Genomic DNA, 27,808 nt, shown 5'->3' with positions numbered 1-27,808 from the left:
TGTTTTGAAATTGGGAAACAGGGGTCCAAATTTACTCAAGGGCAACTATAGAAGAAAACAGTTTTTTCTCCCATTTTTTGAATGGCAATGAGGACTTATCTGCTGGTGACTTATTCAAAGCAAGGAGCTTATAATTATAAACTCAGCATTTCAATTACACCATCATTCATTAAAAATTGAATAAGTAGCTTGCTCTCTAAGTGTGACCCACTGAGGATGGAGAGGGTATCTGAAGTTTGCATGTTATTATGGAAGGATACTGCTAATTTTGTGAGGGGGCTATTGAGTTGTAGAGATCTGAATCTGAGGACGGCTGGTCTAGGAAGAGAGAGAATTATGATGGCGGGAGAAGTATGGGTGAGACCTTGGATGCTGATGGTGTGTGATACTGCTCTGTCTCTCACAGACAACTCCTCCATTATGAAAGTCTCCCTAAAGCAGAACAATAAAGCATTGGCTCTGGCCCTCAATGCAGAGAAAGCCAATGCACAGCGGCTCACGCAGGAGAAGACCATCTTACAGAAGGAGGTGAAGCAGTGCCACTTCCAGAACGCTGTGCTGCGGCACAGGCTCTCCTTCCTGGTATGGCACTCACTGTGTGGCTGGCATGGGGAGGGGTGGTAGGCAAGGTGGGCTGCACTAGCATCTCAGCTGTGGGAGGATTGAGCTGTTGCTCTTGAATGTCTGGATTCTCAACATATCTAAAAGATCCCCATTCATTTGCTTATTTTTTTTCCAAGCTGTGTTCTCCCCAGAACATGCCTCTGGCTTGCAGCATCCTTGTTGGAATGGATGTTTTGATGTAATGTCTTTATGGCTTCTCTCTCTTTATTACTTCAACACAGAATGATATGTTGAAAAAAATGGACAATCTTATGGCTGCAGTTAAGATGGCCGAGCTGTCTGAGGTAAGCCATGATAAACCTGACCACACTGCTCTGGGAAGGGGGCTGTCTTTTTCTGTCTTTTGCTTTGTGTTGCCTGCTCACTTCAGTGTTGGATGCTTCACCTGTTTTTCTTTGCTTGCTTGAGTTGTGCTGGCTACATCCTGGCCAGTTTGGCGTTAAGGATTTCCAGGGTAACTCTTTGTGTAGGAAAAACTACCATTTTAAACTGTTTTCCTCTGGATTATTTGCTATATGCTTTTCTGTTCTGAGAGGTTGTGACTTCTTTTCAATTTCTTTTTTAAATTATTACCATGGCAGCTTGGCATAGGGAATAGGACACTTTCCCTGTGTCCTGTCTCATGGGTGGAGGGGAAAATACTTCTGCTTCCTAGTCTCAGATTATCTGAACTAATTTAACTTCATCCTTAGGCTGTGGAGACACAATCTGATTCTGCTGCAATTTATTCCATAATTTATTCTGTAACGTGAGAGGGTTGCTGGCAATACTTTACATACTTTTTAAAGAAACTGACCTTCTGCTGTTTCTGTGCAGGAGGCCGCATGAGAGATTTCAAGAACTTTAAATCACTCTCCTATTTCTCTTCTTTCCAGTTCCATATAAATTCTGCATCCTTGTGCAGTGGCCAGAAGAGCATCATGACTGAAGATAGCTGGGCTGATGATATTGCAGATGGTCAGCTTCTGAGGTGGGCTTTAAAATGATACCACCAAGCTTGTCCTGAATTTCTATACGCTAAACTTTTTGTGTTTTATGTGTGTGCCTAGTTGCCAGTTTCATATGAGATAGCTTCTCTGAACAATCACTGCTTGATGCTTTCCTTTATTCTGTCTTTTTATTGCCACTCCTTGTCTTGTTTGTTCTAATGCTGAGTCTGTGCAAAAACTAGTCTTTTTACCTCCTTTCTTTGAGACTGTGTTACTTTTAGGCAGTTTTCTCTTTTTAGCTGCTGAGTACAGCAAGATTTGCTCGAGCAAGTGAGTGCCATAGCTGGCTATGATGTTTGTTACATAAAAATGCTTTATAGTCATCTGCTTGTATGATGTAAACTTTCTGGAAAGATGGTCAGAACATGATCTCTTAAAGTATATTTGAAGTTCTATTTCTTCTCTCTCTTTGAAGACAGGGCAGTCCTTGGAGCTGCCCACACGTGGCCTGTAGTTAGTCTGCTGGATTCTGGGGCCTGTCATATATGAGAAACATGATCCATCGCCACTCTTCCTTCTCACCAGGGTTACACAGATACCGATGAGAGTGCCCATTTCCAAGCTGCATGATGCAGAGCAGCAAGCTGGCAGCTCCACAGCACTACAAACAACCTCAGGAGAACTTCAGAGACCTGCTTCTAATGCAGGAGAACTTCAGAGACCTGCTTCTAATGAGACCTTGAAAATTGTGCCTGTTGCCCCCCAAAATACTTTGCCACCACAGCATGATGAGGACCCTCAGTTCCACCAGGAAGAGAATGGCAAAAAGGTGACTGAAGCAATGGCAACAGAGGAGGCTTTTCATGACTGTCACATATTTGGAGGTAAATTTGCATCTCTTGCTGTTCTTCTGGTATGACTTTGTGTCTGTGCTCAGAAATGCTTAAAGGCCATAACTCTAATTAGCTCTCAACCACAACTCCAGTAGCTCCTAATGACTGGTATTAACTACATGCTCCATTGGGGCTGTTATTGCTGGAGTTATGTATATCCCAGAATCAGAGTCCTTCAGAGGGATATGTGGTGTGTTTGCAATAGATCAAACTCACAAATCAGGATTTTTGAGTAATAGGCACTGAGCGTACATAAGACTTTTGAAGATGTCTGAAAGTGCAGAATCTGACTAGGTGCACCACAGTTTCTTGTGGATTTGCTATTTAAATGATAACTCTTATACAGATAATAAGTGTTCCTAATATTACAGCTAGTTAGGGGATCTTGATTTGGGCTGCCCTTTTATTCAGAGAGAAGCCAGCTAAGCAATCTGGTACACAGTAAGTTGGGGGAGTCCCTGTCTCAAAATAATGCTTTTTCTATGCTCTGGATCTGTGGCAGTGTATGGACAAAGATGGTATTTGCCTGCTGCGTTTCTCAGCCTTAAACATGAATTTTTTCTTTCCAACAGATGTCTTGTGCAGCACTGAACAAAATCCCAACAATTTGCCAACGCTTGCCTTGGAAAGTCATACTCTTTCATATGAGCCCGATGAGATGGCAAAACATTTATTTGATCGTCTCTCACAGGGGCACGTTACTCAGAGGAGAAAGCGTTCCACCCTGTTTGCTACAAGCACTCCATCTTCTGCTCTGGATATCTTCCCACATGTCAGTTCCACTCAGGCAGCTTGGGGTAGTACTGCACAGGACAACAGCAGCTCCAGCAAGAAAGACACACAGCAACAGTTGCGATCTCCCAGCCCCCTGGCTTCACCAGCTCAAGCTGCTGTTGTTTCTCATAGAAACTCTGTGGGTAAAGAGACCTTTTGTGAGCAGCCACAGACAAAAGAAATGGAGTGTGGTGTTGAAAGGGACCCTAGCTATAGCCAGGTCCCTGAGTTTGTTCCTGAAAACGTTAAAAGCAAAGGTAAGTGTAAAATCAGAGAGAAAAAGACTGTTAAAAAAGCAAGAACAGGAAAAAAGAAAACAACTGCAATTAAAACCAATACAGCAAGTAGTCCCGACAGATCTCAAGGTGAAGAGTGTGCTCAAAATGCACAGAAGCTTCTTCAGCCAAATGTTGCAACATGTTCTAGTGAGATTGAAGTCTGTGAGATGGGGCAGAAGGCATGTGAGGGGGCTTTTGACAAGAGGAAAAGAGATTGTGGTGTGGAGCGCCATTCCCACTCTCCTGATGGAGTCCAAGACTTTGGAAGTACATGTGAGGTGAACCCAGCACAGCTGCAGAGTCTTGAAAGTGTTGACTTAATGCAGCAGGTTAAGAAGGGACCTATCTTTGAGATGCAAAGTATGGAGAGCTTGCTAAAACCCCCAGTTCATACCTTCTCAAGTCAAGAAATTCCCTCAGGTGATTCCAGTCTACAGAATTCTACAAAATTCTCAAGTGTGAGCAGAAAGAGCATCCGACAGAAAGCCAACAGAAAAACTAGAATAATTGGGCAAAGAGATGATTCTGATGAGGATTATCTGCCAAACACTGTGATAATACCAGAGCCCAAAGCTGAAGAACGCCCTAAAAGAAGCCAAACAAGCAGGAAGAATACTGACAGGAATAGCAATTGTGATCAGAGAAATGAAGTTAATGTTTTTAGGCCCTGCATAGATGTTCAAGGAGTAGCTAATGAGAGCACAAAGCATTTCCCAGGTATTCTAAAACAGCGCAGGGAAACATATATTGTCCATCCTTTGGATCTTGCAGGAAACTTGGGTTGTTTCCAGACAGAATCTGAAGGGGGTGAAAATGTACCTCCCAAGTCTGTTCCTGGGAGTAAAGTGAGCAAAATCCCCAGAGCTGTTAAGAGCAATCAAAAGAGCAATAAAAAACAGACAGGGGGCCTTCAAGAAAAAGGGCAAGGTGAAGTTGACCACAACATGAATGCTTTGACAAAAGAAGCCTCTTGCAAACCCAGGCCTCAGAGGAAAAGGAGCAACTCTCGACCTCCAGAGACTGATTCCCTGGTCAGAAAAAGTGATGGTACCAAGGTTCTCACTGGAAGTTCCACAGAACTTGCATCCAAGCAGACTCTTCTGATGGGGAAGTTTTCCTGCATTAGCCATCTGCTGTCTGAGTCAGGTGATTTCCTGGAGGAGCAGCTACCTGAGATATCACTTGCAGATAGTCTGACAGACCTTTCACACAGTATTGAATCCTCCCGTGTGAGCAGTTCTGCAGTTTTGTCTGTCAGCTCCAGACTTAGAGAAGTACCAGCTTCCAAGAGCTTAAGTACTGAGGGCAACAGAATGCCAGCAAAACCCCCTGTTTGGTTGAAAAAGTCTCTGATATTTAAAGAAGAGACTGCAGAGGAAATACCTGGGGAAAGGAACCAAGTCCAGTCAAGTTCTTGGAGCTCACCTTCACAGGAACCTGGTAGGTGGTAAGCTGGGGAAGGTACCTGTGTTTGGAGATGAGGGCAAAAACTCCATGCAGCAAGTACTTATATTTTCCTTCCTCTCCTCTCTTTTTTCAGAGTTAAAAAATCAGTCTCCACTACACCATTTATGCTTCCACTTATGCTGGCCTGTCATTTCTGTGGCTGCATTTGCTTCTAGCTTATCAGCATTTCTATAAGAATTTCTGTCCACCTGTCCATGTGTAGATGTTGGGACAAGACTAGCAGCATGTGCTGAGTGTTGCTTTACCACTCTTGTTATCTACAGGGCATGCCAATTAATTTAGAAAATCAAGTATTCAAGCACTTCAAAATCTAACTTGATGCTGACCCTGCCTATTAGAGTCAGTCAGTATTACTAGGACACAAAACAAGAAGAAGGTGGAAAACTTTCGGTCCAGAATGGTTAGTGCTGCAAGACTTCATGCTTCTAAGGTGATATCTTCACTGGAAATTAACCAGGACCCAACCTAAATTATTTTGGTTGTGGGTTTTTTTTTGTTTGTTTTTTAAAAGGATTTGGAGGGTGCATTCTTGGGCCAGTACTACAATAGTTAAGCTGATCCTTTTGGGGAGTTTGCTGTTAATGGGTGCTCTGTGCTTGCGGGGTTTTTCTTTTTGTAGCTGTTTACAAACAGACCTGTTACAACTGGAGTGGGCTGTACTTTGCAGAGAGGGAGGAAGTTTGTTCTCCTGTCCTCCTTTTGGCTGACTCCACTTGGAAAGGTGCAGTGACCACTGGTCCTCTGTCTTGCTGGAAGTCAGTAGGTTGCTGGTAGGTTGTTTGTGTGCTATAAGGTTGCTGTCTTCTCCAGGCTGTAAGCTCCTGAACATTACAGCTATCAAAATAGAGTTTCTGTATAATTTTTCTACTACACCAGAGCCCATGATCCTATCAATATTAGTGATTTTTTTATTGAGGGACCTAATTTGATTTATGAGCTGACTTTTGAGGAGCAGGTGTGGTATTTTTGGATTAAAAGGGTCTCCTGAGTTTAGGGGCAATATGATTAGATTCCGGATTGTGCATGTTCAGAGAAACCTGGTAATGCAACTTTTTCTCTTTGTCACCTGTTATTTCTTAGGATATCTGGAAATGATTTAGAATCACTATGATTAAACCATGTGAATGTCTCCCTTTGCAGGTATCAGGCCACTACAGGACTTGAACAATGCCAGGGTTCTGTCTCACTCCAGCTCAGAAGATGCATCAGGGCGCTCATCTAGGCGGACACGGAAGCCCACCTGCTACAAAGAGCCATCAATCAATAGGTTGGGCTTTAAACTATTCATTCCAAAGGCTGTTCCCATGCTGCAACCCCTGCTCTGCTCTCATGTACTAACTCTCCAGGGCTGGACCCTCTGTTGCTCTGTTCCAAGTTCTTACCCTTTGTGTTCTGTGACCCTCCTCTTCTACTACTGTGTGGTTATGCCAAAATTCTGCATAAGTACAAATGGATCTTTAGGCTTCTGGCAACAAGCTACCAAAGATCTTATTTTATTTGTTGAAATGAGCACATCTATTGGCAGCCTGCATCTGTGGTACTCCAGTGCTAATGAGGCAGTAGCACAAGGATAAAATACAGACTAAAGACAGCCCAGCAAAAGCCCTAAATTCATTTATTCTGTGACAACTAAAATTTTAGACACCTGAGTAATACTTTTCTCCTGAGAGCATCCTGTATCTATATTCGCTAGCAGATATACCTAAACAAACAGCTGCATCTTTTCCCTAGGAAACTGTAGATTCAGTACATCCAATGGCTATTGCACAGTCATGTACCACTAAAATGATGGCTTCGTAGTTATATAACATTACTGGGTGTGTTTTTCCCTGGAAAGTGTCCCAGTTTGAACTTTCTGTAAATAGCTGGTTATATTGCACCAGTACTCTGTATTGGACAAGAAACAAACTGTACCACTTAATCATCTTATGGGGAAGAACTGCACTAAAATTAGAAACTTTAAAAGCATACATTAATTGAAGGAATACTTGATGGTTCAATGTAACCCTTTTGTTTCTGCAGGAAACTGAGGCAGGGTGACCCATTTACAGACACTGAGTTCCTCCACTCCTCTCCACAAAAAAAAAGTAAGCCTGTCAAAGCCCAGGGAATGACCAAGAAGATGAAAGAGAACAAAGAATGGCTTCCTGAAGGATGTCTCAGTGCCAAGGCAGGCAAGCTGATAACAACAGAAGGGATTAGAATCGTGGTTGAAAGCAGCCCCCAAGCTCCTAGAAGCTCGTGTGTTTAGCCGCAAGGCTACCGCTTTGAATGCAGAGATGCAGAGGCCCAAGCAAAGACACAGGTGGCTGACCAGGCAGCTGAACTATTCCAACTAAGGCAACCCAAGGACCAATTTGACAAATGGAGCCTTGTGCTGTGCATTTCTTCTGTTTTCAAATCTTTGAGACTTATGGGGTGGGGAAAGTGGTTGACACAAATTGATGGATGCCTGCTTTACTGATGGGCATGGCCCTTATGTGCTGTATGATTAGCTCCTAGCTATCTTCTGCTTTCTTCCTGTTCTCTCCCTGTCTGCCATGTAAAGCTCCCTGCAGCAGCAGATGAACTCTGTACCAACCAACATTAAGGAATGTTTGAAACACCAGGTGCTTAGGACCAGATCTAAACATGTCTTGTCTCATACTGAGTATTGTTACAGGAAAGGTGATCAGAGGAGCAGGTCCTGTGGGACAGAGCTGTTTTAAAACATTTCCCCTTTTCCTATCACTCCTTGCCCCTGTTGAAAAAGTACTTCCTTCAGCCTTCTTGTAGCCCCTTGAGGTACTGGATAGTTTGATAAGGTCTCCCTAGCACCTTCTGTTTTCCAGACTGAACAATCTCAACTCTCTCAGACTGTCTTCATAGGAGAGGTATTTTAGCCCTCTGATCATCTTTGTGTTTCCCCCTCTGGCTTTGCTCCAACAGGTCCATATCCCTCTTAAGCTGGGAATCACAGATCTGGACAACAGTACTCCAGATGGGGCCAGCTGTGTTTCAGGAAATCCTTTACTCTTCCATTGCAGCACCCACTGGCTTCAAGCACTTGCTTTTTTTAGGGTCTGCTGGTGTAACTTTGAAGGTTATTGATTCTAAATGGTTGAGAGAGTGGTGGGGAAAAGAAGAGATCACAGCAGTAGTAAAAGGGAAGGAAAAGTGCCCATTTGGAAGCAGGAAAAGCATTTCCTCTTTGTGGCAAAGCAAGGAGAGGGCTGCTATTTTCTTCTTACCATACTTACTCCTTCTCCTTAGCACCTCAGCAGCATCCATCAGTTCATGAGGATAGGCTGGGTCTTGCTGTACTCTCTGTATTCAGAGGACTCCAGAAGTTGGAAACTTCATTTTTAGAGGGAAAATGGTGTCATCGGCAATCAGGGAAATGCTACTACATAGCTTACATTTAAGCTGTACTGTTAAGTTATTAAAACTAGGAAACAAAAAGCCTGATATTCAAAAATGCCCTCTTATTTATTTGTTCAGTTTTCTGGAAGTTACCAAACTTTCTCTGGTATTTTGTAACTCTGGAAGCCAGGTAGGAACTAGAAAATAACACTTATAACACTTGGTATAAATGCTGTTGTATTAGAACCTGCCTCTGTTGACCCACTGATGTCAGAGGCCAGGCCAGGAACTTAGATCTCCAAGTGTTCCCAGTAATTGTTTTCATTGCCTCTATGAGTCAGAAATGGGACATTTTCCAGCTGCACTGATGTGCTTGTGCTAATAACAAAATAGTAGATTGTATTCATTGACATTCAAGGTACGGAGACAGCTGCTGGCAGTTACAGAGCTGTGCTTCCAACACAGGGTAATAGTAGCTCCTTTGGTCTAACATTGGCATCGGTGTCCTAATCACCACCTCTAGCAGTCAGCTGGAGGGGGGAGAGTTTGTTCATGTGTAACAGTTTCTGTTTTGCTGAGCAATGATGTATCAGTTTGTATTACTCCCCAAATAAAATTTCACTGCAAGTGGTATTTTCAAATTCTTGTGTACTACCTGATGCTTACCATGACACCACACATGACAGCTTTGCCTAGGCTAGAACAAATTGAAACTCTGTTCCAAGAAGGGAGATACTTTTTGCTTATATGACATTCCAACTGTCTGTCCCAGCCTGTACTGGACTGAAGCTACTGGAGTCTCTCTCTGAGGCAGGTTCCCCATATCTGCTAATCACACAAAGGAAGGAGACACAAAGAATGTTAGTTGGCTTTTATTTTAGTTTGAATTAAAAATATTCCTTAAAAAAAAAACCCAACACACAACCATGGATGGAATAAGTTTTCACAGTCATGATATGACTTGCCGTAAGACAACAAGGGTAAGTAATAGCCCAGACAATTGGAGAAAAGTTTGCACCTTTATGAATTGGAGGGTGAGGGAAGAGGTTAACAGTTCCTATGCTTCACATCCAGTCAGAAGGAGCATAACTAAATGCATGGCCTGCATTTAGACACTGCAGCATGGCTTTGGTAGGCTCTTAGCCTATAAGGCTTGTTTCCAGCATTTACTAAGTGCTACTCAAATGCTACAGTCCTGACTGTAGCAATGGAACCAAATCCCTTGGTATCAGGACATTGTGCTCTGGTTGGCACTACAAGATAAATTCAGGAGGGCTGCGGAAGAGCTGGCATAGCCCTCTGAACTCACTTATACTCACTGGGAAGTACTCAAGAGAGGAGGACGGTATTCATTTCTAAGGTCTGCTGGACAGTAGGTCACTGATGGTTTGACCGCAGCTGTGACACAAACTGGCCTTCAGACTGAGAGGAAGAGATAAACATACATCAAAGTCACAGAGAAAAACTTCAGGTCTGCTGTGAACAAAACTAGGAATCCAGACCCATACTGAGCTTTTATCAAATTCATCTGCTTGGCAAAAGTAGGGCTTAGCCTAGCAGCTCGAAGTGTTTCAGAAAACATGATTTTCTAAAAGTGTAAAAAGTGTCTATGTTCATTTTTATCTAGTGTTTGTAATGTTACACAACAAAGCACAATACGGACCCACTTATGCAAGCAATAACAGAAAAGCCAGGTACATGTTTTCTCCAATATCCTAAAGTTCCCATTAACTCTTGTAATTTTTTCTTTGATGGGGCACTTGCATTTGTTCTAATTCCTTTAATGTGTCTGAAGGAACTACTGCATTGGCTGCATCTACCAAGTGCCTAAAAATTTATTTCTTGGTCCTTGACATTTTTCAGGCTGAATTTCAATTTCTGCTTCGTGTAATGCTTCCTATTATTGCTGCTGCTTCTCACACCTTTTCATGGGAATCTCCTTCAATTAGACTATCATCTACATATTAGTATAGTTTCACATCTGGAGGGAGTGAGACTGTAAAAATTCAGCAACATTGAGCAATCATGGGTGAATGTACCTGGAGCAAGCCTATTAAACTAAAACTGAAGAAAGAACAACTGCTAAGAAAGCAAGAACAAGAAAAAACAAAACAACTGCAATTAAAAACAATGCAGAAAATAGTCCCAATAGTGTGCTCAAAATACACAGAAGCTTCTTCAGCCAGAAGTTGTAACACATTCTAGTGAGACTGAAGTCTGTGAGATGGGGCAGAAAGAAGGCATGTGAGGGGGCTTTTGATGGAATAGAGACTGGTGTGGAGCACCATTCCCACTCTCCTGATGAAGTCCAAGATCTTGAAGTACATATGAGGTGAATCCAGCACAACTGCATAGTCATGATAGTGTTGACTTAATGCAGCAGGTTAAGAAGGGACCTATCTTTGAGATGCAAAGTATGGAGAGCTTGCTAAAACCCCCAGTTCATACCTTCTCAAGTCAAGAAATTCCCTCAGGTGATTCCAGTCTACAGAATTCACTTTTCTTGAGGAAAGAGACCTCCAGTGCCTGTGCTTTGCAAGAGGAGCCAAGTGTGATCAGATAGAAAAAATCAAGAGAAAAACTAGTAATTGGGCAAAGAGATTATTCTGATAGGAAGTATCTGCCAGTGTGATAATACCAGATGGCCAAAGCTGAAGAACAGCCTAAAAGAAGCAGAACAAATGAGACAATGCCACTTACACTCTGATGTAAGTGGGAGACACTTTGTTAGGGGAGCTTGAGTGTAACCCATGCCTTAAGCTTTGGGCATAGAGGCCAGCTTCCGCTTCAAGTTTTCAGCAAGCTTGTCCATGAACTCAAAGGTGTTCAGGTAATCAGAGCGTGTGACACTGGGTGGGGGAAACAAAACAAGACAGGTATTAGTTGTACAGACTCTCAAATAATCAAAGCAGAAGATGACTGTTCAAAGAATTCTATGCTTTGCCTCTAAAACCAAAAGAGTTCTCTCCTACTCATCAGGCTGGGTTTCTTTGCCATAAGGCTCTGGGAAGAGGTAGCCAGGTGATATTTTACAGTTCTGTAGGTCTTCTTCATTTGTTAGGATCTGGCCACCATAGCTAGACTGTCATAAAAAACATGTATATCTTTGCAGTTCCTTCTTTACTTTTTTCTCCCATTCATGGTGCAATAGCAGGGAGAGAGCTACTTGGGTCAGGGAGTCTCTCATGCTCCTTTTACAGCACAGGGTACAGGAAGTCCTGTGAGACACACTCCTGTTCTTTAGCATACTAAAAATAACATTCCAGCCAGCGCTGTTCAGAACCACCAGGTAAAACAGCCTTCTCTAGGCATAGCTGGTTATTTCATACACTTACTTCGGCAGGCCTTTGATGCAGGCAGCAAGGTCCTTTGTCATGAAGCCAGATTCAATGGTCTCAATGCAGACTTCTTCCAGGGCAACTGCAAAGTTCCTGAGGCTAGTGTTGTTGTCCAGCTTAGCTCTGTGAGCGAGGCCTCTTGTCCATGCAAAGATGGAGGCTGAGAGAGAACACTGGGTTATTCTATCTATGTAGAACTTCCTGAAAGTTGTTCTAAATCATCATGTGGAACAAGAATTGGATTCTTTAATACCAATAAAATGGAAAGCAGACTGAAAAAAAAAAAGATAGAATATCTGGTATAGGAAAGAACACTTATCTTCATCTAGGTACCCTTTGCCTTTTGTGGAACTCAAAAAAAAACCAAAAAAACCAAAGCAGACCTCAGAAACTACTCATTGCCTCCAGTAATCTCTCTATGCATGCCATTTTATTTTCTTCCTGCCCAAGTCAGAAAGAATGACAGGTGGTAGGACTTGGTAGTTACAGAGAATATTGTAACAGAAGGGTGCAGTCCTTTTCCTAACTCTACATTATGCTCTGGTCTCTATTCAAATTTAGAGGATTCTTTCCTCACGTCCCATTCCAGGTATCCTTACACTTTGAGTGTGTACATGGCTTGGGGTGTGGTTGGTTCTTCTGGGCCATCAGAAAGAGAAGTAAAATAAAAAACAACTAATCAAAACCTTAAGGTCTTGTGGCTATAAACCAGTTGTTTCCTGAAGAGTGAGCGCATAAAGGCTAAGTTAGGTCTAGCTTATTGCTCGCACGCACTCCATTCAAGCCTGTTTTTTGCTTCAGACTGTAGCTGTGTCTGTAGGACCCAGAGAAGCTGGCTTAAGTCACAAGAAGTCTGTGGGGGTGCACTCCCTTGACTCCCTCAGGCCACACTGTGATTTGAAAAATGCTCATTTGGCCTTGGCAAACCACACCTAAGCCCTTCTCAAGCTTATCGGAAACCCAGGAACTAGTGGTGTTTAATGAGGACTTTTTTTAATAAATAGCCTTGGAAAGATATTTTTCTTGTCTGAATAACAGCCCAAGTTGAATAATATTTTTGTTACTGTACTTCAAAGAAAGTTACTAACTTGAATTGCAGCCAGGACGGAAAGTTACTATAACTAAAGCCCACTCTCTTGTGACCCCATAAACAGTGACCCAAAGTGAGACCCCTCAAGCTCTCAATTATAAGGAGCTAATGCATACTATACCCTACTCTCTAACAACCCTTTAAACAGCAGCCCAAAGTGACATCTTTTGGAGGTCATGATTTCCAGAAGATACACGTGGAATCGCAGTCTAGTCTGAGTTGCAAGGGACACAGAAGGATCATTGAATCCAACTCTTACATGAATGGTCCATACAAGGATTGAACCCACACCCTTGGTGTTGTTAGCACCATGCTCTGACCAACTGAGCCCACCTCAAGAGAAGGAGCTAATTATGTCTCAAACTGATAACTGGACAGCTGTAGAGCCAACCATGGACTTTTGGTACTGACATGCCATGAAAAAGAACAAGATTTGATTGGAAAAGAGGGGCCAGGTGGAAACAGGACAGCACTTTTCCATGAGAAAGAACCACAACATAGTACAGTGCAAGCACAAGAATGAATAGCAGGAAGTAGACATGGAGTGGGACTGAGACCAAAGACCCCCAAAGTCCTCTGACCCCTTTCCAGACAGGCCTGAAAGAATGGACGGCACTTGATGACTAAAGTACATAAAAAGCAAGAAACCTGTCCATAAAAAGGTACACCACTCTCCCCCCACCAACCCCGGCCCTCCCAAGCCCAGGTGGTGCACCCAGGGCCCTAGACATCTCAGCAGCCAGGGTGCCACTTGTCCAATGCAGCTGGATTGCCACTTATCAGCTGGATCAGCACTGAAACCAGAATTGGTATCCCCTCAGCTGGATCAAGGCTGTAACCAGGACTAGTGATCTATTTTTCTCTCTTTTCTCCTCTTTTTCTTCCTTTAATTCCCTCTTTTTTTTTTTCTATTTCTCTTTTCCTTTCTTACTTTCTTTAATTCATCTTTCCCTCTTTAATTCCCCTCTTCACTTTCACCCTGCCCCTTTATCCAAAACCCACTTCTGTGCGCTTATATAGTAGGTGTTTCCACGCCATGTGTGTAATTTACTGATCTACTTCCTGACTGTTTGCAGACCCTCTGACTTTTGTAATTTCTTTTGATCGATGAGCATTTAAAAATCTTAGGTACTTCCTTCCCCTTAAGGGTCCTCACAATCTCTGGAAGAAAAATGCATTATGACCTGCAAGTTTCACCACTAAGTGGTACAGTTGTCTACAGAAAGGGTGCAGATGTTCTTACTCTAAACTTGTTCTTTCATGTCTAGAGATGATGAAGGGCAGTGAAAAGCAGCTCACCAATGGGGTTAGTGGAGGTTTCTTGGCCTTTTTGGTGCATGCGGTAGTGACGAGTGACTGTCCCGTGAGCAGCTTCTGCTTCAACAGTCTTGCCATCAGGGCAGATCAGCACGCTGGTCATCATCCCCAGAGAGCCATAGCCTACAAAATACAGTTTCAAAAGTTCAGTGTCTCCTTTGGACAGCTCCCTCAAATTCCCCTTCACCTCCCCATCCTACAATCCCCCTACATCTTCCCATTGATATGAAAATCCCTGAACAGCAGAGCTGCAGTAGTGCTTCTGCAATTAACTAGCAAGTCCCTACACAACAAAATAACAGTACATCTGAACATAAGTCCAGCTGAACCATGAGATACAGATATTCTGCACCATTTCAAGGAAATTAGTTTTCTTACCTAATTTGCTGGACAGATTTCTACTGAAAATGTACAGTAAGAGAAGAGTAAGTGTTGGATTGCTTGTCTTTCACACAGGGTGACAGGAAACAAAACAACTTCTTATTAAGAGCATCTGCTCTTGTGAGAGGAACCAGCAACTTCTGATACTGGACATTCACACAAGTTCTAACCCTGTAGGTTTCAGAGATCTCCATGTTTGAAAGCTGCTTTGTTTAGCAGTCCAACATACATCCTTGTTCTGTGGGAGGCAGTTTAGTGGCATTACTTCAGAAAGAGTGTATTACATAAAGCCACACGTCTCGTCCTGTGGAATTCTGCATCCATATTTGTTTTGGCACCAGGTACCTTGGTTATATAGGATTTTGATCAAGCATTGCAATTACATAAAGTTAAACACATCAATCTCTCTCTTTACACCTGACAGGTAGCTTTAGGTCCTGAAAGTTTTATGGATTATCTGCAGAGCACCTGCCATCACACTCAGCAGCAGTCAGCTTGACTCAAGCTGTCAGTGACACAGAACCAGCTGTCTAAAAACTGTCCATTAGAATAGAAAGCCTACCAGTAATCACGTGGTAGAAACTTCCCTCCTGTAAATAAATACAACTACAGAGTCTACATTCAACAGATTTGCTTGTAAAAGCAAAAGCAGAATTTTTTTGACTGCCTGATACCTCTATAACTGGCAACAGGTTTGAAATACAAGTTTTGAGACTCAACACCACATCCTGGGCCATTCCATAAGATGTGACAGAAGGACACAAGAGTCTACCACTAAGCCTGCTTCACTGTGGCACAGGAAGCACCTCATACCTTGTGCAACAGAGTCAGACTGCACATCCCCATCATAGTTCTTGCAGGCCCAGACAAAGCCTCCTTCAGATTTCAGGGCCTGAGCAACCATGTCATCAATGAGCCTGTGCTCGTACCAGATCTTTTTGGCTTCAAACTGGGACTTGTATTCTCTAGAAAACAAAAACCAAAACACCTTGTCATATGAACAGGGAATTGCATAGTTTGTACATAGAGAGGTGCATAAAGGTAAGATTAAAACCAAAAAACCCTGCATTCTCTTTATTCTTTTTTCCCCTTTTCTGTTTTGCTAGGCTATAGCAAGGCTGCTTCAGAGTCATAGAAGCACACACAGAGAATCTGTGGCTTTATTATAAGATATGGACACCACAGCCACATTTAGCAGATCTTTCTGCATTGAGTATTGTGCCTTGCAGGATAAGGGAGACTGTGACAGAGATGGCATCCCCTGTGCCCTTAAAGTGTTGCTGAGTGTCTGAAAAAGCAACTCACAAGGCTGGAGAGGAAGTTCCTGCTGCAGACTTATGCATTACAGGAGGAAGTACACAACCGATTACCTGTCATAGATGTCTTGGAAGATGTCTTTGAAGCGGCCATCATATCTCTTCAGAATGGTGTTTTTGGTGCTCATGTAGAGCGGCCAGCCTTTCGACAGAGCCATCTGGAAGGAACTGTGGGCAAAATCCTTGATAGACTGGTCAAGATTGTACATTCCCATGGCTACACCACCACAGCCTGTTAGTGGAGGAAGAACAGACAGGAAGCAACTAGATTTAGTTTTGGTTTAAGAATTTTATTCTCCCCATAGCATACTCTGGCTGGCAGGCAGACTGGTGCTCTCCCCAGGTGTCTTAAATCTAGTTCTCAATTTAAGGTTGGCTCTTTCAGGAGAAGATTTGCTTTGCATTATCAGCTCAAAGCTCCAGCAGTTCTGCGACACATGGAGAGGAAGGTGGTTTTGTTTTACAGGCAAGTACACCTTAATAATGTGATCTAATCCCTCTAAGAAGTTTTGTTCTAATCCAGGCTAAGTACTCAAGCACACTGTGACAGAAGTGAATGTACTTGAACTCCCATTAGCCATTTAAGTAATACAATCTTTTTCTATCAAAGCAGAAGGCAGCAGTTTGGAGCAGGAGGTCTCAAAGTCAGAAAGGGATGTGCTCACACCTTAAATGCTTTGCAACTTCAGAACTAACTCCAGCAGGCAAAGACTGCTTTACCTAGCTCAGGTAAACAAGACTCCACATGAATTCCTGCATTTTTTTCAGCACATGTGGCCTACCCTGACACTTTGATCCACCCGCTCAGGCTCACTTCTAGCAAGTTGTGGGAAGAATGTGCCAGTCATGTGGGTGCTCAGGCAAGTCCTGAGAAGGCTCTGAGGACCTATCAACACTCACATGACTTAGATTGTGTAAGACAGATGTGTTAGAAGCACAAATGGAAGTGTACTAACTTGCAGCCCAGCTCACCTAGAAGAAAGCAGCACTCAGATCATAGAAGAGGATGATTGTGGGTGAAAATAGGGTCTAGACCTTCATGAGAAAGCTTTGTCATTTTCAGAGCACAACTCTGTTTCTAGTGAAAAGTAGATACCATATACTTAATTTTAAGCACCTCACTACCACCATCTTTCTAGTTTTTGTACAGTACCAATATTAGGGATCGTTGTTCTAGAAACACCCAGAGTTTTTAAATACCTTTCCTAATATCCATTTGTGCTTACCACCTTCAGATGGTTGTTACTATATGGACATACATGCAGAATGAAGAGGGGAAGCCAGAGAAGGTTTATGTGCTTGCCAAGATAGCAATGTCATTTAAAGTTGATATTGGCAGAGAATTAACTTCCTGTTGTTACATGTTATCCCTGTACCTTCCCTCTTCCCCATGGAGTCAAGGACAGTTCAGGGTGTGATCAGCTACAGAGACTGTGTCCTCTGGAACCATGATTTCACCATTGCTGGATGACAGCTATTAAGTGTTATTCAAACAGCTATTTTCATACATGTAAAAGAAAATCCTTATTGCAGTCATACAATCCTACTGCCTTCTAAAAATTTCTTGATTCTGTGTCAAGGCTGAACATATTAGTACAGCTAAAAGACAAGCTTCCCTTAATAATTTGAGAGATATGCTGGCACAACAGTTATCTGTGGGGAGGGCAGCTTCCCACAGAGAGCAACAGCAGTAATCTGCCATCTTTGCATTTCCCTGCTTTCTCCTTGCTGATGCAATGCAGAGCAGCAAATCAGACTGGCAGCTGGATAGCCACGCATCTCCAACACAGACTCACCAGTCATCCATCAAATGAAAACAGATTGGGACTGGCTGTGAAGCAGGTGAACCCCAGATGAAAGGCTATGCAACAAGAGATGGTACAGATGCAGGTTCTTACGAGCAAGCATGCCAGGGAAATCAAGTATTACAAAGGAGAGTCTATGTCAACCTTGGTAGCTGTTTGCAAAACCAACTGCACACAAACAAGGATGCTGTGGTTTATGGGGTTTCATTTTTTTGTAGCTAAATAGATCACCATAAGACTTTAAATCCTGAACCCTTTGATCAATGATAGACAAGAGACATGACTTGTATGATGTTTTCCTGAATCCTGCCCCTAGAGAAAACAGCCTGACTTCTGGCAACCTGTCTGTAACTGCTTCCATTAACAAAGACCAGCAACGTCAGGACTCTTCTTGAGCCTTGCAATGTCTGCAACCAGCAGAGCAATAGGGAGAAGAGTGACACTAAAACATTTGTGACTGCATCTATTAAAACAGTTACAGCCTACACAGTCAGGAGCATTCTTGTGAAATCTTAATTCCACCTTACAGAGTAAGTGTTCATTCTCATTTCTATTGAGCAAATAAAAAGACTGCTTCATAAAGAAGGGCAAGAACTGCAAAGATATAGAGATCAGCAAAACAAACTAAACCCCGAAAGAATTGCACATGGATTGTTCTCAAATATATATCCCCTTAGGTCAACCTATTTTACATAGCAAGTTTGCCTCTGATCAGAGAGAAAAACATATATGCTGCTACCAGAGTCATCAAATAAGGAGCATGACAGGTGGCCAATCTAATATGATTGTGTTCTTGATGTGCATCTTTGATCCCAGGAAGATTTCAAGGTATTTTTAGTACTTGACAAATAAATGAAGAAGGCCCAGACTTTCTCCCCCACTCTACCTCAAAGTCATATTTTACCATCAAACAGATCAGACTGATAATTCAAGGTTGAATTAAATCCAAAAAGATCAGTATATCAGTTTTAATCACTAATTAGAGAAAATACCTACTTTCAAAGTTATGGACCAGATATGTGACTGGTTTGCCTCCATCTGCAGGAGTGTAGGTCATCTCTACTTTTCCAGGCCCAGGTACCACAAAATCAGTTGCTCTGTACTGTTAAAAAAAAATTGCCATGATAATTTATCTATCAGGAAGAGAGAGCCATAAAAGACAGTCCTCTTTTGAGAGGGCAGGTTACAGAAAAACAGCTATACTAAAAACATGACTAAGTAGACTTTTTATTCAGCATTATTGTCATTGGATTATTTTACTAGAGATTAGAAAGACGTGAGTCATGAAATCACTTAGGTTGGAAAAGACTCTTAAGATCATCAAGTCCAACAGTTAACCCAGCACTGCCAAGAGCACCACTAAACTGTATCCTTAAATAGCCAAAAGTCTGCCTGTTTCAGAAGCCATCTTCCCCTTCAGGGGAAAAAGCTCACAGATTCTTGGGCCCCATCAATCAGCAGAGTAAAACTTCAGTACATCTGCAAAAGTAGATAAAGTGCAGAGTATTTAGACTGTTCTGTGGTTGGTGGATAGAAAAGCCCCTCTCCCTGCCTCAAGAAAGCCATTCATATTGCAGCTGCTGATCTTGTAAGTAACAGGGTTCATATGTCATACAAGATGACATTGGAAAGGCCAATCTGTAGTAAGAGTCTTTGAAGTTAAAAACTTTAAGTATTTAAATGCTCTCTCATCTTCCCAATTTTCCTGAACAGTACTATTTAAGGTTACATTTCCTTGAAATTTGTGATTCTTTTTCATGTAGTTTCCCTCCTATCAAGTGAATCTCTTTCCTGAGATGTTCTCAAGTTAGTGTCTTGCTCCTATGTCCTTTGTATGTTCTTATATTGTTCCTTTCACTTTAATCTCACTTTTGCAGGATTTCAATCCTTTCCCTTTAATCCACTGTTTCCTATTGTTATTTTAACCATCTCAATTGTTCACAACCTTTAAGGATGTTGAATCCTATTCTTTTCTAATGTCAGGGTTCTGCAATTACTTTCCTGTAGAAAATTTATTATTTTACCTTCCTATGGCAGGTAATTTAATGACTTGCCCTCATTTTACAGGTTTAGCCACCTATTTAAGCACTTGGCTCTTCTAGAAGACTTTTCTTTTGCTGTGTTTGGAAACTTTATAGCATGATTGCCCATGGACAACAGTATGACTGATTCTTATCTTCCAGGCTACCCAGAGGGCACAACACTGAGAACAGTTCCAGGGCTTTCCACAGCCTTGTACTACCATTGTGAGGAGAGTTTTGATAAAAGAGGTTTCCCTACTTCTGTACCACAGCCTGATGTGCCCAGGTCAGATACCACCTCTGCAGATGTGCTGTGTTAGTTAAAGCAGCAGATCACAGTTAAAAAAAAAAGAAAAAAATTAGAAAGTCCTGCAAAGTAAGAAGGCGGGCAGTGTAAAACAGTATTTTCTAAAGGTGTTCTTATGTAGGAAGGAGGGTTCTAGAGAGGTGAAGAACAATAACCTAGCAGAGTTAAGTGTCTAAGTACAAGCCTGTGTAATCCAAGCACAGGTTTCTGAATGCTCAAGGAAGAGAGGCATGAACCAGGCATTCCCACACTTGCCAGGTGCAGTACAAATTAAGTGCTAGCAAATATGCTCCCAGGTGGAATGCAAGGGATAGAGCAGGAGCACAGGGATGTCTAAGTCTTAGGAGCTCTAGACCAGCCAGGAATAAGCCTGTTAAGACAAGAAGAGGGGTAAACACTGAAGTGACTCACTTGATCCCCATAAGCGTGACGGCCGATGACAATGGGTTTCACCCATCCGGACACCAGCCGGGGAATGTTCTTGCAGATAATAGCCTCTCTGAAGACAGTGCCACCTAGGATGTTTCTAATTGTCCCATTGGGAGACTTCCACATCTGTTTCAACTTGAACTCTTCCACTCTCTTCTCATCAGGAGTGATGGTTGCACACTTTATGCCAACGTTGTATTTCTTAATGGCTTCAGCAGCTTCCACAGTTACTTTATCATTTGTAGCATCACGATGCTCAATGCCCAAGTCATAGCTGTAACAAACCCACAAATATGGTCAGGACTTCCCAGGACATTTGTTTGTGCTCAACAGGAAAGAAACAAGACCCCATATGTGCTTGTGAGTGTAGTGGCAGCATTTTGGCACAACTGAAGTTATCCCTCTTCCAGTGCAAATGCTGCTGGACTGGAAGAAAACAGACTTATACAGTGACATTTCTCCTGTTAGTGGCGGTTGGTAGGAGATGGGAGAAAGGAGAGCTTCAGCTTATGGCTAAGGTTTGCTGCCAGCATAGGACAGTATCTCCTCTGCCTTGCCTTTTGAGCTTCCTGCAATGGCACCTGTCAGTTGAGGGTTTCTACTGTATGGAGCAGCAAAATCCCCAGATGAATGTGTGCTACCTCTTGTGCTGAAGGCTCTGGCTTCCTTCATGTACTGAGCACATGAAGCGGTACTAGACTTAAAAACTGCTTTGACAATCCACCCACAAGCCTGCTCTGGCAGCAAAACTGCCAATATTCCTCTCAAACATCATAGGAAGGTCATTTCCATACTCACTGTTTTAATAGCTTTTGTAGAACAATGTATTGCCCAGCATGGGACAGCCCTGAAGCACAGCCAGCTGTACATGAATCTAGCCATTGTGCTGCCTCAGCCAGGGGTTTGCTTGCCCTCCTCCCACCCTCTTTGAAAAGGGATGTTCTCCAGACTGCATGCATGTATTATGCTGCTGGGTTCCTGTCTGCCTGGTTCCCAACACCAAGAAGCAGAAAGCCTGATGTAGGTGGCATACAAATGGCTCCAGTGGCAGGGGAAGAGGTCAGACTTGTGGGTTTAACTATGGCAGATATCACCGAAGGCCTCTGTCCACATGGCTAGGAACAATGTAGCTGGATACTTCTCTAATAATTATAGCTCAGTAGCCAGAAAAGGCTAGATTATTTGTTCTGTTTGGCCAGATGCTATAGATAGCACGTCCCTTTTGCTGTACCCAGCTGCTAGTATTTGTTTTTTTCCAGAAGGGAGTACAGGAGCACAGCCTAGCTTCAGGGAGTAATTGCAACAGTTTGCTCACATTGTCAACAGCAGAGCTCAGGCATACAGCCACCAGGGCAGAGTCTGTGCCCTACACACACCCTTTTGTCCTCTGGGCAGATCTTCAAACAGGCATGGCAAAAAGCCATAAGCTCACTCAGGGGTGCAGGACGCTGCGCTTCAAGTCAGGAGTGGCTGAAACAGCCCATATTTCTTCTCACTGTTTAGGCTGCAGGGAGTCATGCAGACTGTCCAGGTGCTGGAAACCCCAAGGCACAGGAGATGAAAATACAGGCCACATCTCTGAGAGACTTTCTTAGAGGCACAATACAGGCAAGACTCTAACTCACAACTCTGCATGCACTGCTTACTGCTGTGAGGAACCCTGGAGGGCATGCCTCCGGTGCTAAATGAAAATCCATCAACACCTGCTGACACATGCAAACTTCAGTACATTCAGCTCAATGTCACAGAGTCATTACCTGTGCAAATCCAGATCTACATAAGGAAAAATCAGCTTTTCTTTAATCAGCTCCCAGATGACCCGTGTCATTTCATCTCCTTGCATCTCCACAACGGAGCCTCCATGGATTTTTTTAGACATCTTGAACTGCAAAAGGCATTAAAATTGTCAACAGCAGAGCTCAGGCATACAGCCACCAGGGCAGAGTCTGTGCCCTACACACACCCTTTTGTCCTCTGGGCAGATCTTCAAACAGGCATGGCAAAAAGCCGTAAGCTCACTCAGGGGTGCAGGACGCTGCGCTTCAAGTCAGGAGTGGCTGAAACAGCCCATATTTCTTCTCACTGTTTAGGCTGCAGGGAGTCATGCAGACTGTCCAGGTGCTGGAAACCCCAAGGCACAGGAGATGAAAATACAGGCCACATCTCTGAGAGACTTTCTTAGAGGCACAGTACAGACTCTAACTCACAACTCCGCATGCACTGCTTACTGCTGTGAGGAACCCTGGAGGGCATGCCTCCGGTGCTAAATGAAAATCCATCAACACCTGCTGACACATGCAAACTTCAGTACATTCAGCTCAATGTCACAGAGTCATTACCTGTGCAAATCCAGATCTACATAAGGAAAAATCAGCTTTTCTTTAATCAGCTCCCAGATGACCCGTGTCATTTCATCTCCTTGCATCTCCACAACGGAGCCTCCATGGATTTTTTTAGACATCTTGAACTGCAAAAGGCATTAAAAATCCAATCTAAGTTAAAAGCTACCAATACATGTATCCTGCATTTTTACAACATAACTAGGTGAGGCAGTAACATAGCTTAGAGGATCTCTCCAAAAAGTCTTGAAAATAACCTCAGTTATCCTTAGTTTCATGCTACATGGTATTCTCCTTAAAGCCCCAGCTCCTAGAGAGATCTATGTGAGGATAAAAAGAAAGGTTAATATCTTGACAATTAAGGGCATGGGCTATAATTATGATTGTATAAAAAACCATTTAAAATATGACCAAATTCTTCCCCCAAATTCCACAGAAATAGATGAGCACCATTTACTTTTAGATTTCACGAGTTCTAGTCCAGTTACCTGTTTCTCCACCTTTTTCTGAAAATCAGGGGTTAATGGACACGATTACAATGACACATCATAGTGCTGAAACTACTAAGATTAATATATTGTAAGCTTCTTTATTAACTTTGTCCCCCAGGAAGGAAGGAAACAGGTTGAAAAATCCAAGGGTTACACATCAAGAGTATTTTCTTGTGGCAAGCTTTATTTCTACAGAAAAAATAAATACTGGAGAGATTTGTTTGCTGTAGGGAACACAGGTTTCCCAAGATATTTGTGAACAAAGGCTAAAAAAAAAAAAAGAACTTGAACTCTGCCTTTGTATTTGCACTTTGTTCTTTGTCAAGAAAACCTCAGAAGGCACTGAACTGCTCTAAAGTGCCCTTCTTTCCAACAGCCACAGTTTCTTGGGTCTCAGCTCTGATTATGCAAGAGCTATGACTTGGCAAGTTCCTCCTTCAGCCAGTCGTGTGCGTGTGCAGCTGCTGGGATACTCCAGTGACACGGCAAGCCCTTGTGCCTGAGGCTGCAGTCCCAGAGAGCAAGGGCCAGGAACGGCTTGATCCAGAATGAAGGGTCCTACTGTACACGGGATCTGTTCAGCTACACCAAGGCACTGGGGGGTGTGGGGCTTGCAGAGCAAGGGCCTCACATTACAAGCATGTTGGGAGACTATCCCAGGGTTAAAGTTTTCTTTTTTTTTGTTTTTAAATTGAAGTAACTTGTGCTGCGTTTCCAAAATCCAATCTATTAAACAATTTTAGTCGGGGAAGAGAATAAACTTTCTAAGCTATGTTCACAGGATCAAGCTTATCCAAACCTTTTTAAAGTGCAAAAGCTAAAAAAAAAAAACCCAAAAAACACCACCAACAAAACACCAAAAAAGACACCTCCAAATAAAAAACAACAACAAAAGAAAAACCCACCCAAAAAATAACACAAAACTCTTAAAAAAAAAAAAAGAAAAAGTAAAATAAGGTTGTGTTACTGAGGCTCAGTTTAAAATATCAGGAATTTCTATCCCTAACACAGACAGTACCTTGGCTTATATTGGGCCTCTCTAGTCCTCAAGGAGAACTTGAACTTCACATGATCTCACTCTATCTGAAATCAGTTTACTTATGCAAGTATTTTGAACCCAATTTTCAATTGTGACTATCTAAATAATAAGGTCTGTATCATAGTCCACGGCCTAGGCACAGAATTACTACTGTGGGAGAGTTCAGTTTTGCTTTTGGCACAATCTGAGAAAGAGTCTGATTCATTTAAGTAAAAATGTAGATAGGCACAAGCCCAGAAAACACTGCTTGTTTTGCGGTTTGGTTCCACTAAACTAATACAAATCAGACGATGTCAGTCACAGCAATCAAACCAATGGTTTGCCTCCACAACCATTTGATGCTGCTGCCACGCAGAGAACACAAGGGCAGGTGAGACACACCTCCACTGATGTGCGGGAACAGCAGCTTCTTCAACCACTCTGACAGCATCCAACACGTTTATGGGATCACAGCCCAGGTACTGGCACTTTTCCCATCCTCAGTCACCAGTGTCCCCAGTTTCTCTATGAACTGGGGCAGTACTGCAGTAGCATCCCTCTTCTGCACACCAGTCCACATGCCGAGAGGCTCCTCTAGAGAGCACACATTCCCTAGAGTTCAACTCTGTCACTCGTCCCCTCTGATTTTATACTCAACTGCCAAAACCCGGCAAGGTCTTTCCTCTGCAGCAGCTCTTCTTTAAATACACTTAACCCAGGCACACAGCCAAGGCAACTTACAGAAACCGTCTATTTCCAAATACCTCTTGGTGCCGAGCAAGGGCTCGGGGCCTACGGGCAATCATTAACTATTGCGACAAGCCCGTAACTCCGGCGCACAGCTGATCTCCCTGGAGGAGGAGGCTGCAGGGGCACGGGGCGGGTCGCTGGCACCAACCGAGTTCTCTCGGCTGCACTCGCCTCTGACAAGGCGATCTGGTGGCACACGGGGGATTTTCCCACCGGGCCGGGGGCAGCAGCCGCCGCCACGGCCAAGGCTGAAACCCCGGCACGGCCGCCACTGCGGCCGCTCCCCAAGCGGCTGGGGACAGGCGAGGGCCCCCGAGCCCAGCCCGCGTCACGGACACCACCGACTAGCGGGAGACCCGAGGACTACGTGAGGAGACAGCCTGGCCCTGTCCCCGGGGTGCAGCACCCTCAGCGACAGCCGCGGCGGGGCGCGGTCGCGGGGTCTCGTCCGCACCGAGGGAAAAAAGCCCTTAAACACAATCCCACCCCTGGGGGACCCGCTGCTGGGCGCCGCCCCCAGGAGAGAAAGGACAAAGGGTGCTGTGCGGCCGCCGAAAGCGCGGCGCGCTGGCGGTGCCCTTTACCTGCAGGCCCGGTGCCGGTCCGGTCCGTTCCGTACGGCGGTGCGGCGGCGCTGCGGGGCCGGGCCGTGCGCGGGGCCCTTTATGCGGCTGCCGTTCCGGGCCGGGCCCGTTCCGCGCTCTGGCGGCCCCGCGCAGTGAGTGCCCGGGAGCCCGCCGGCGCCGGGGGCTCGGGCGCGGCCCGGGAGAGCGCCGCAGCCCAGCGCAGGGATGCGGTGCCCACAGCGAGCACGGGCTGGTCCCCTGGGGCTGGGGCGGCGGTGTCGACACCACGGCCCCGAGGGCAGCGGCGGGCACCTCTCTGGGGCTGGGGCGAGGCGGGGAGAGTGGCCGGGGAGGAACCACGGGGCGGGAATAGAAGAGAAGGGGATATTAATAAAATAGGGCGCACTCCAAGTTCCCGCGGGACACTCCGGCTCGCCGCACTGCCGGCGGCTCCCGAGGCAGCAGCCCGGGTGCGCCGCGCCCGGCCGGAGCACCGCGAAGGGCCGGGGGGCGGGGCCGGGCGCTGCCGGGCCGGGCGGTGAAGGAAGAGCGGCGGTGCCGCCCCAGCACCGGCACCGCAGCCGCGGGCAGCAGGTGAGCACCGCCCGCCAGGGCCGCGCCGCGGGGCCCCTGCTCCGCCGGCCTTCTCCGGGCTGCCCGGGCCGGCCCCTGGTAGCGGCCGGTGGCGGCTCTCCGCGGCTCGCTGCTCACCGCATCCGCGCCGTCCCGTCGCAGGCGATCCCCGGGACTGCCATCCCGGGCGGGGGAAGGCGGCGGTGTCCCCTGCACAGAGGGGAGAGCGAAGCGTGTCAGCCGCGCAGTTATGTCTGAATCGCGGGTGGCGCGCATCGGGCTGTGTGATCCGGTGCCCGGCGGTGGTGTGTGTGTAAGCAGGAGGGGCCGAGTCCTCCCGGCACTGGCGGCTGTGGTCGGGGCTGTGGGACGCTGGGTGTCCCGGCGCCGCTCTGCGGGGAGCGGCAGGGCCTGTGGGAAGGGGGGCTCACCCTCGTACTCCGGATTGTGTCGGTGATGAGTTGGTGGTTGCTGAAGCTGCAGCTTCGACTGGCTTTAGATACGTTCCCGTGGCTGTTGGTGAGGATGCTGTGAGGAATGTACTCTGGTTTTGTGCTTGTTGACCGGTATGTGCACCTTGCTTTCCCTTTTCCCATGTTATACAAAGAAGTGACTATTTCTTGGTTTCTTGTGGTGGGATGGGGGGGAGTATTTTCCCTTTAGTGGGACAGCTAAAGCATAGAAAGGCCGATAGATTCTACAGCTGCTGTGTTGTAAGCACAGAAGATCTTGGTGTTTCTGGAGCTAACGCTAGGTATAATGCTATTCTTTTTAATAGTTTTAATTAGACCAGTACTGCTGTGACAGAAGCAGTTATGGGATTTTACCCCCTTGAAATGCAAGTTTCTATAATCACACATATATACATATATATATCTATCTATACATATATCTATATCTATCTATCTATACACATATATATATATACATATTTAATGCACATTCAGAGACTTGCTTGTAACTCTTATTTTGCCAGGCTATAGTCAGTTGCTGAAATAGGAACATAGTTTCCTACAAAACTGTTTGACTTCGTAGTAGGATTTTTAATGTGGTATTGTGTGTGAAGGTACACCCTTGTTGTATGTTCAGCATTTAAAAAGCAAACTATTAGTTGCCTTAAGATTGAAGAAACAATTCCAAACTTGCCTGAAGAGTGTGATTCAAGGAAAATGTTCCATGAACTCTGGTGTTTAAGTACATTCAAATCACCTGTTTGAATAATACTGGTGAAATGAACAACAAAACAACATACCCTGATTTGCAGGGCAGAGGGATGTGGAAGGCTAAGACTCAGCCTTACATAAAGAATCTGAACAAAGTTTCTCTTGAAACTTAGTAAATGGTGCCTCTCTGCTTTCTTTCCTGAGGACATGTGAATAGCAAAAGAAGCTCTGAGCTGAAGGTGCTTACTGTACAGAGCAACAAGCAGAAGTCCACTGAGAAGTCATGTGAATGACTTGCAGATACATCTTTTTGGCATTCTTTGTAGGAAAAGTCAAACCTTGCCACACAAGCTGCTTGTTAGCACTTTCAGTGTTACCTGCTGATTATGTTGATTTTCTCTGGACTGCACAAATTTCTTTCAGTGTGGCTTCTTGGAACTTGGAAGAATATATTCTAGTCAGCAGTATATGCCTGTAAGTTCTAGGGAACAATTGTGGGAACTGGAAATCGTTATTTCATAAAGAAGTGGGTATCAGCTGTTAAGCAGGTAGTAGATTCATAAGGGGTTTTGATCCTTGGCACAGGTAAAAATCAGC

The 27,808-nt window shown here is 44.4% G+C and overlaps 4 protein-coding genes across 17 annotated transcripts in view; 3 read left to right on the top strand and 1 right to left on the bottom strand.

The window, feature by feature from the left end:
- The first annotated feature begins 216 nt into the window (after positions 1-216).
- SGO2 (shugoshin 2) lies at positions 217-2,472 on the top strand. Its single transcript, XM_041403500.1, has 4 exons — positions 217-582; positions 846-908; positions 1,500-1,594; positions 2,139-2,472. The coding sequence occupies exons 1-4, from the start codon at positions 217-219 to the stop codon at positions 2,470-2,472; spliced, it is 858 nt and encodes a 285-aa protein (XP_041259434.1).
- IDH1 (isocitrate dehydrogenase (NADP(+)) 1) lies at positions 1,345-25,578 on the bottom strand. Of its 3 annotated transcripts, XR_005952568.1 has the most exons (10): positions 25,494-25,517; positions 22,651-22,778; positions 20,294-20,585; positions 18,551-18,656; positions 15,804-15,981; positions 15,247-15,398; positions 14,035-14,175; positions 11,643-11,805; positions 11,008-11,156; positions 1,345-3,357 (listed from the first exon to the last, which is right to left on the bottom strand). XR_005952568.1 is itself a non-coding variant. In XM_041403499.1 (9 exons), the coding sequence occupies exons 2-9, from the start codon at positions 22,770-22,772 to the stop codon at positions 11,063-11,065; spliced, it is 1,248 nt and encodes a 415-aa protein (XP_041259433.1). In that variant the 5' UTR covers positions 22,773-22,778; positions 25,494-25,578; the 3' UTR covers positions 9,164-11,062. The 3 variants fall into 3 exon arrangements, 2 of the variants coding, with proteins under 2 accessions (XP_041259433.1, XP_041259431.1); XM_041403499.1 differs by lacking the exon at positions 1,345-3,357 and having other exon boundaries at positions 9,164-11,156; positions 25,494-25,578; XM_041403497.1 differs by lacking the exons at positions 1,345-3,357; positions 22,651-22,778; positions 25,494-25,517 and adding an exon at positions 22,069-22,196 and having other exon boundaries at positions 9,164-11,156.
- LOC121335414 lies at positions 3,369-10,870 on the top strand. 2 transcript variants are annotated; one of them, XM_041403501.1, is made up of 2 exons: positions 3,369-3,913; positions 10,777-10,870. In XM_041403501.1, exons 1-2 carry the CDS (start codon positions 3,402-3,404, stop codon positions 10,868-10,870), a joined length of 606 nt encoding a protein of 201 aa, XP_041259435.1. In that variant the 5' UTR covers positions 3,369-3,401. The 2 variants fall into 2 exon arrangements, with proteins under 2 accessions (XP_041259435.1, XP_041259436.1); XM_041403502.1 differs by having other exon boundaries at positions 3,369-3,918; positions 10,782-10,870.
- A 411-nt stretch (positions 25,579-25,989) lies between the features above and the next one.
- Positions 25,990-27,808, top strand: part of PIKFYVE (phosphoinositide kinase, FYVE-type zinc finger containing) — a 62,813-nt gene continuing 60,994 nt past the window's right edge. For 8 of the 11 annotated variants that reach the window (XR_005952567.1, XM_041403494.1, XM_041403492.1 and 5 more), the window contains exon 1: positions 26,477-26,614. Coding sequence is in view for 9 of the 11 variants with exons in the window: in XM_041403494.1 (XP_041259428.1) it covers positions 26,586-26,614 (29 nt within the window). In the remaining 2 variants the exon portion in view is untranslated. Of the gene's footprint in view, positions 26,070-26,457; positions 26,615-27,808 lie in introns of those variants that run through there. The other 3 variants (XM_041403487.1, XM_041403493.1, XM_041403491.1) reach the window with 3 other exon arrangements.

This window comes from Onychostruthus taczanowskii, unplaced genomic scaffold (assembly GCF_017590055.1).
Source record: "Onychostruthus taczanowskii isolate IOZ18803 unplaced genomic scaffold, ASM1759005v1 scaffold20, whole genome shotgun sequence".
Classification (NCBI taxonomy): Eukaryota; Metazoa; Chordata; class Aves; order Passeriformes; family Passeridae; genus Onychostruthus; species Onychostruthus taczanowskii.
This window is presented reverse-complemented; position numbering and strand designations above follow the sequence as displayed.

What these genes read in the sequence shown, in the direction of transcription:
- SGO2 (XM_041403500.1), top strand. Translation starts at nt 217, where the DNA reads ATGGAGAGGGTATCTGAAGTTTGCATGTTATTATGGAAGGATACTGCT. An exon ending in GGCACAGGCTCTCCTTCCTG is followed by an intron (nt 583 to 845) that starts GTATGGCACTCA and finishes ACTTCAACACAG; the next exon opens with AATGATATGTTGAAAAAAAT. An exon ending in AGATGGCCGAGCTGTCTGAG is followed by an intron (nt 909 to 1,499) that starts GTAAGCCATGAT and finishes TCTTCTTTCCAG; the next exon opens with TTCCATATAAATTCTGCATC.
- LOC121335414 (XM_041403501.1), top strand. Translation starts at nt 3,402, where the DNA reads ATGGAGTGTGGTGTTGAAAGGGACCCTAGCTATAGCCAGGTCCCTGAG. An exon ending in TTCTCAAGTCAAGAAATTCC is followed by an intron (nt 3,914 to 10,776) that starts CTCAGGTGATTC and finishes TCAAGAAATTCC; the next exon opens with CTCAGGTGATTCCAGTCTAC.
- IDH1 (XM_041403499.1), bottom strand. Translation starts at nt 22,772, where the DNA reads ATGTCTAAAAAAATCCATGGAGGCTCCGTTGTGGAGATGCAAGGAGAT. An exon ending in GTCTGACTCTGTTGCACAAG is followed by an intron (nt 14,176 to 15,246) that starts GTATGAGGTGCT and finishes TGTATTTTGTAG; the next exon opens with GCTATGGCTCTCTGGGGATG. An exon ending in TGCATCAAAGGCCTGCCGAA is followed by an intron (nt 11,157 to 11,642) that starts GTAAGTGTATGA and finishes TCCCCCACCCAG; the next exon opens with TGTCACACGCTCTGATTACC.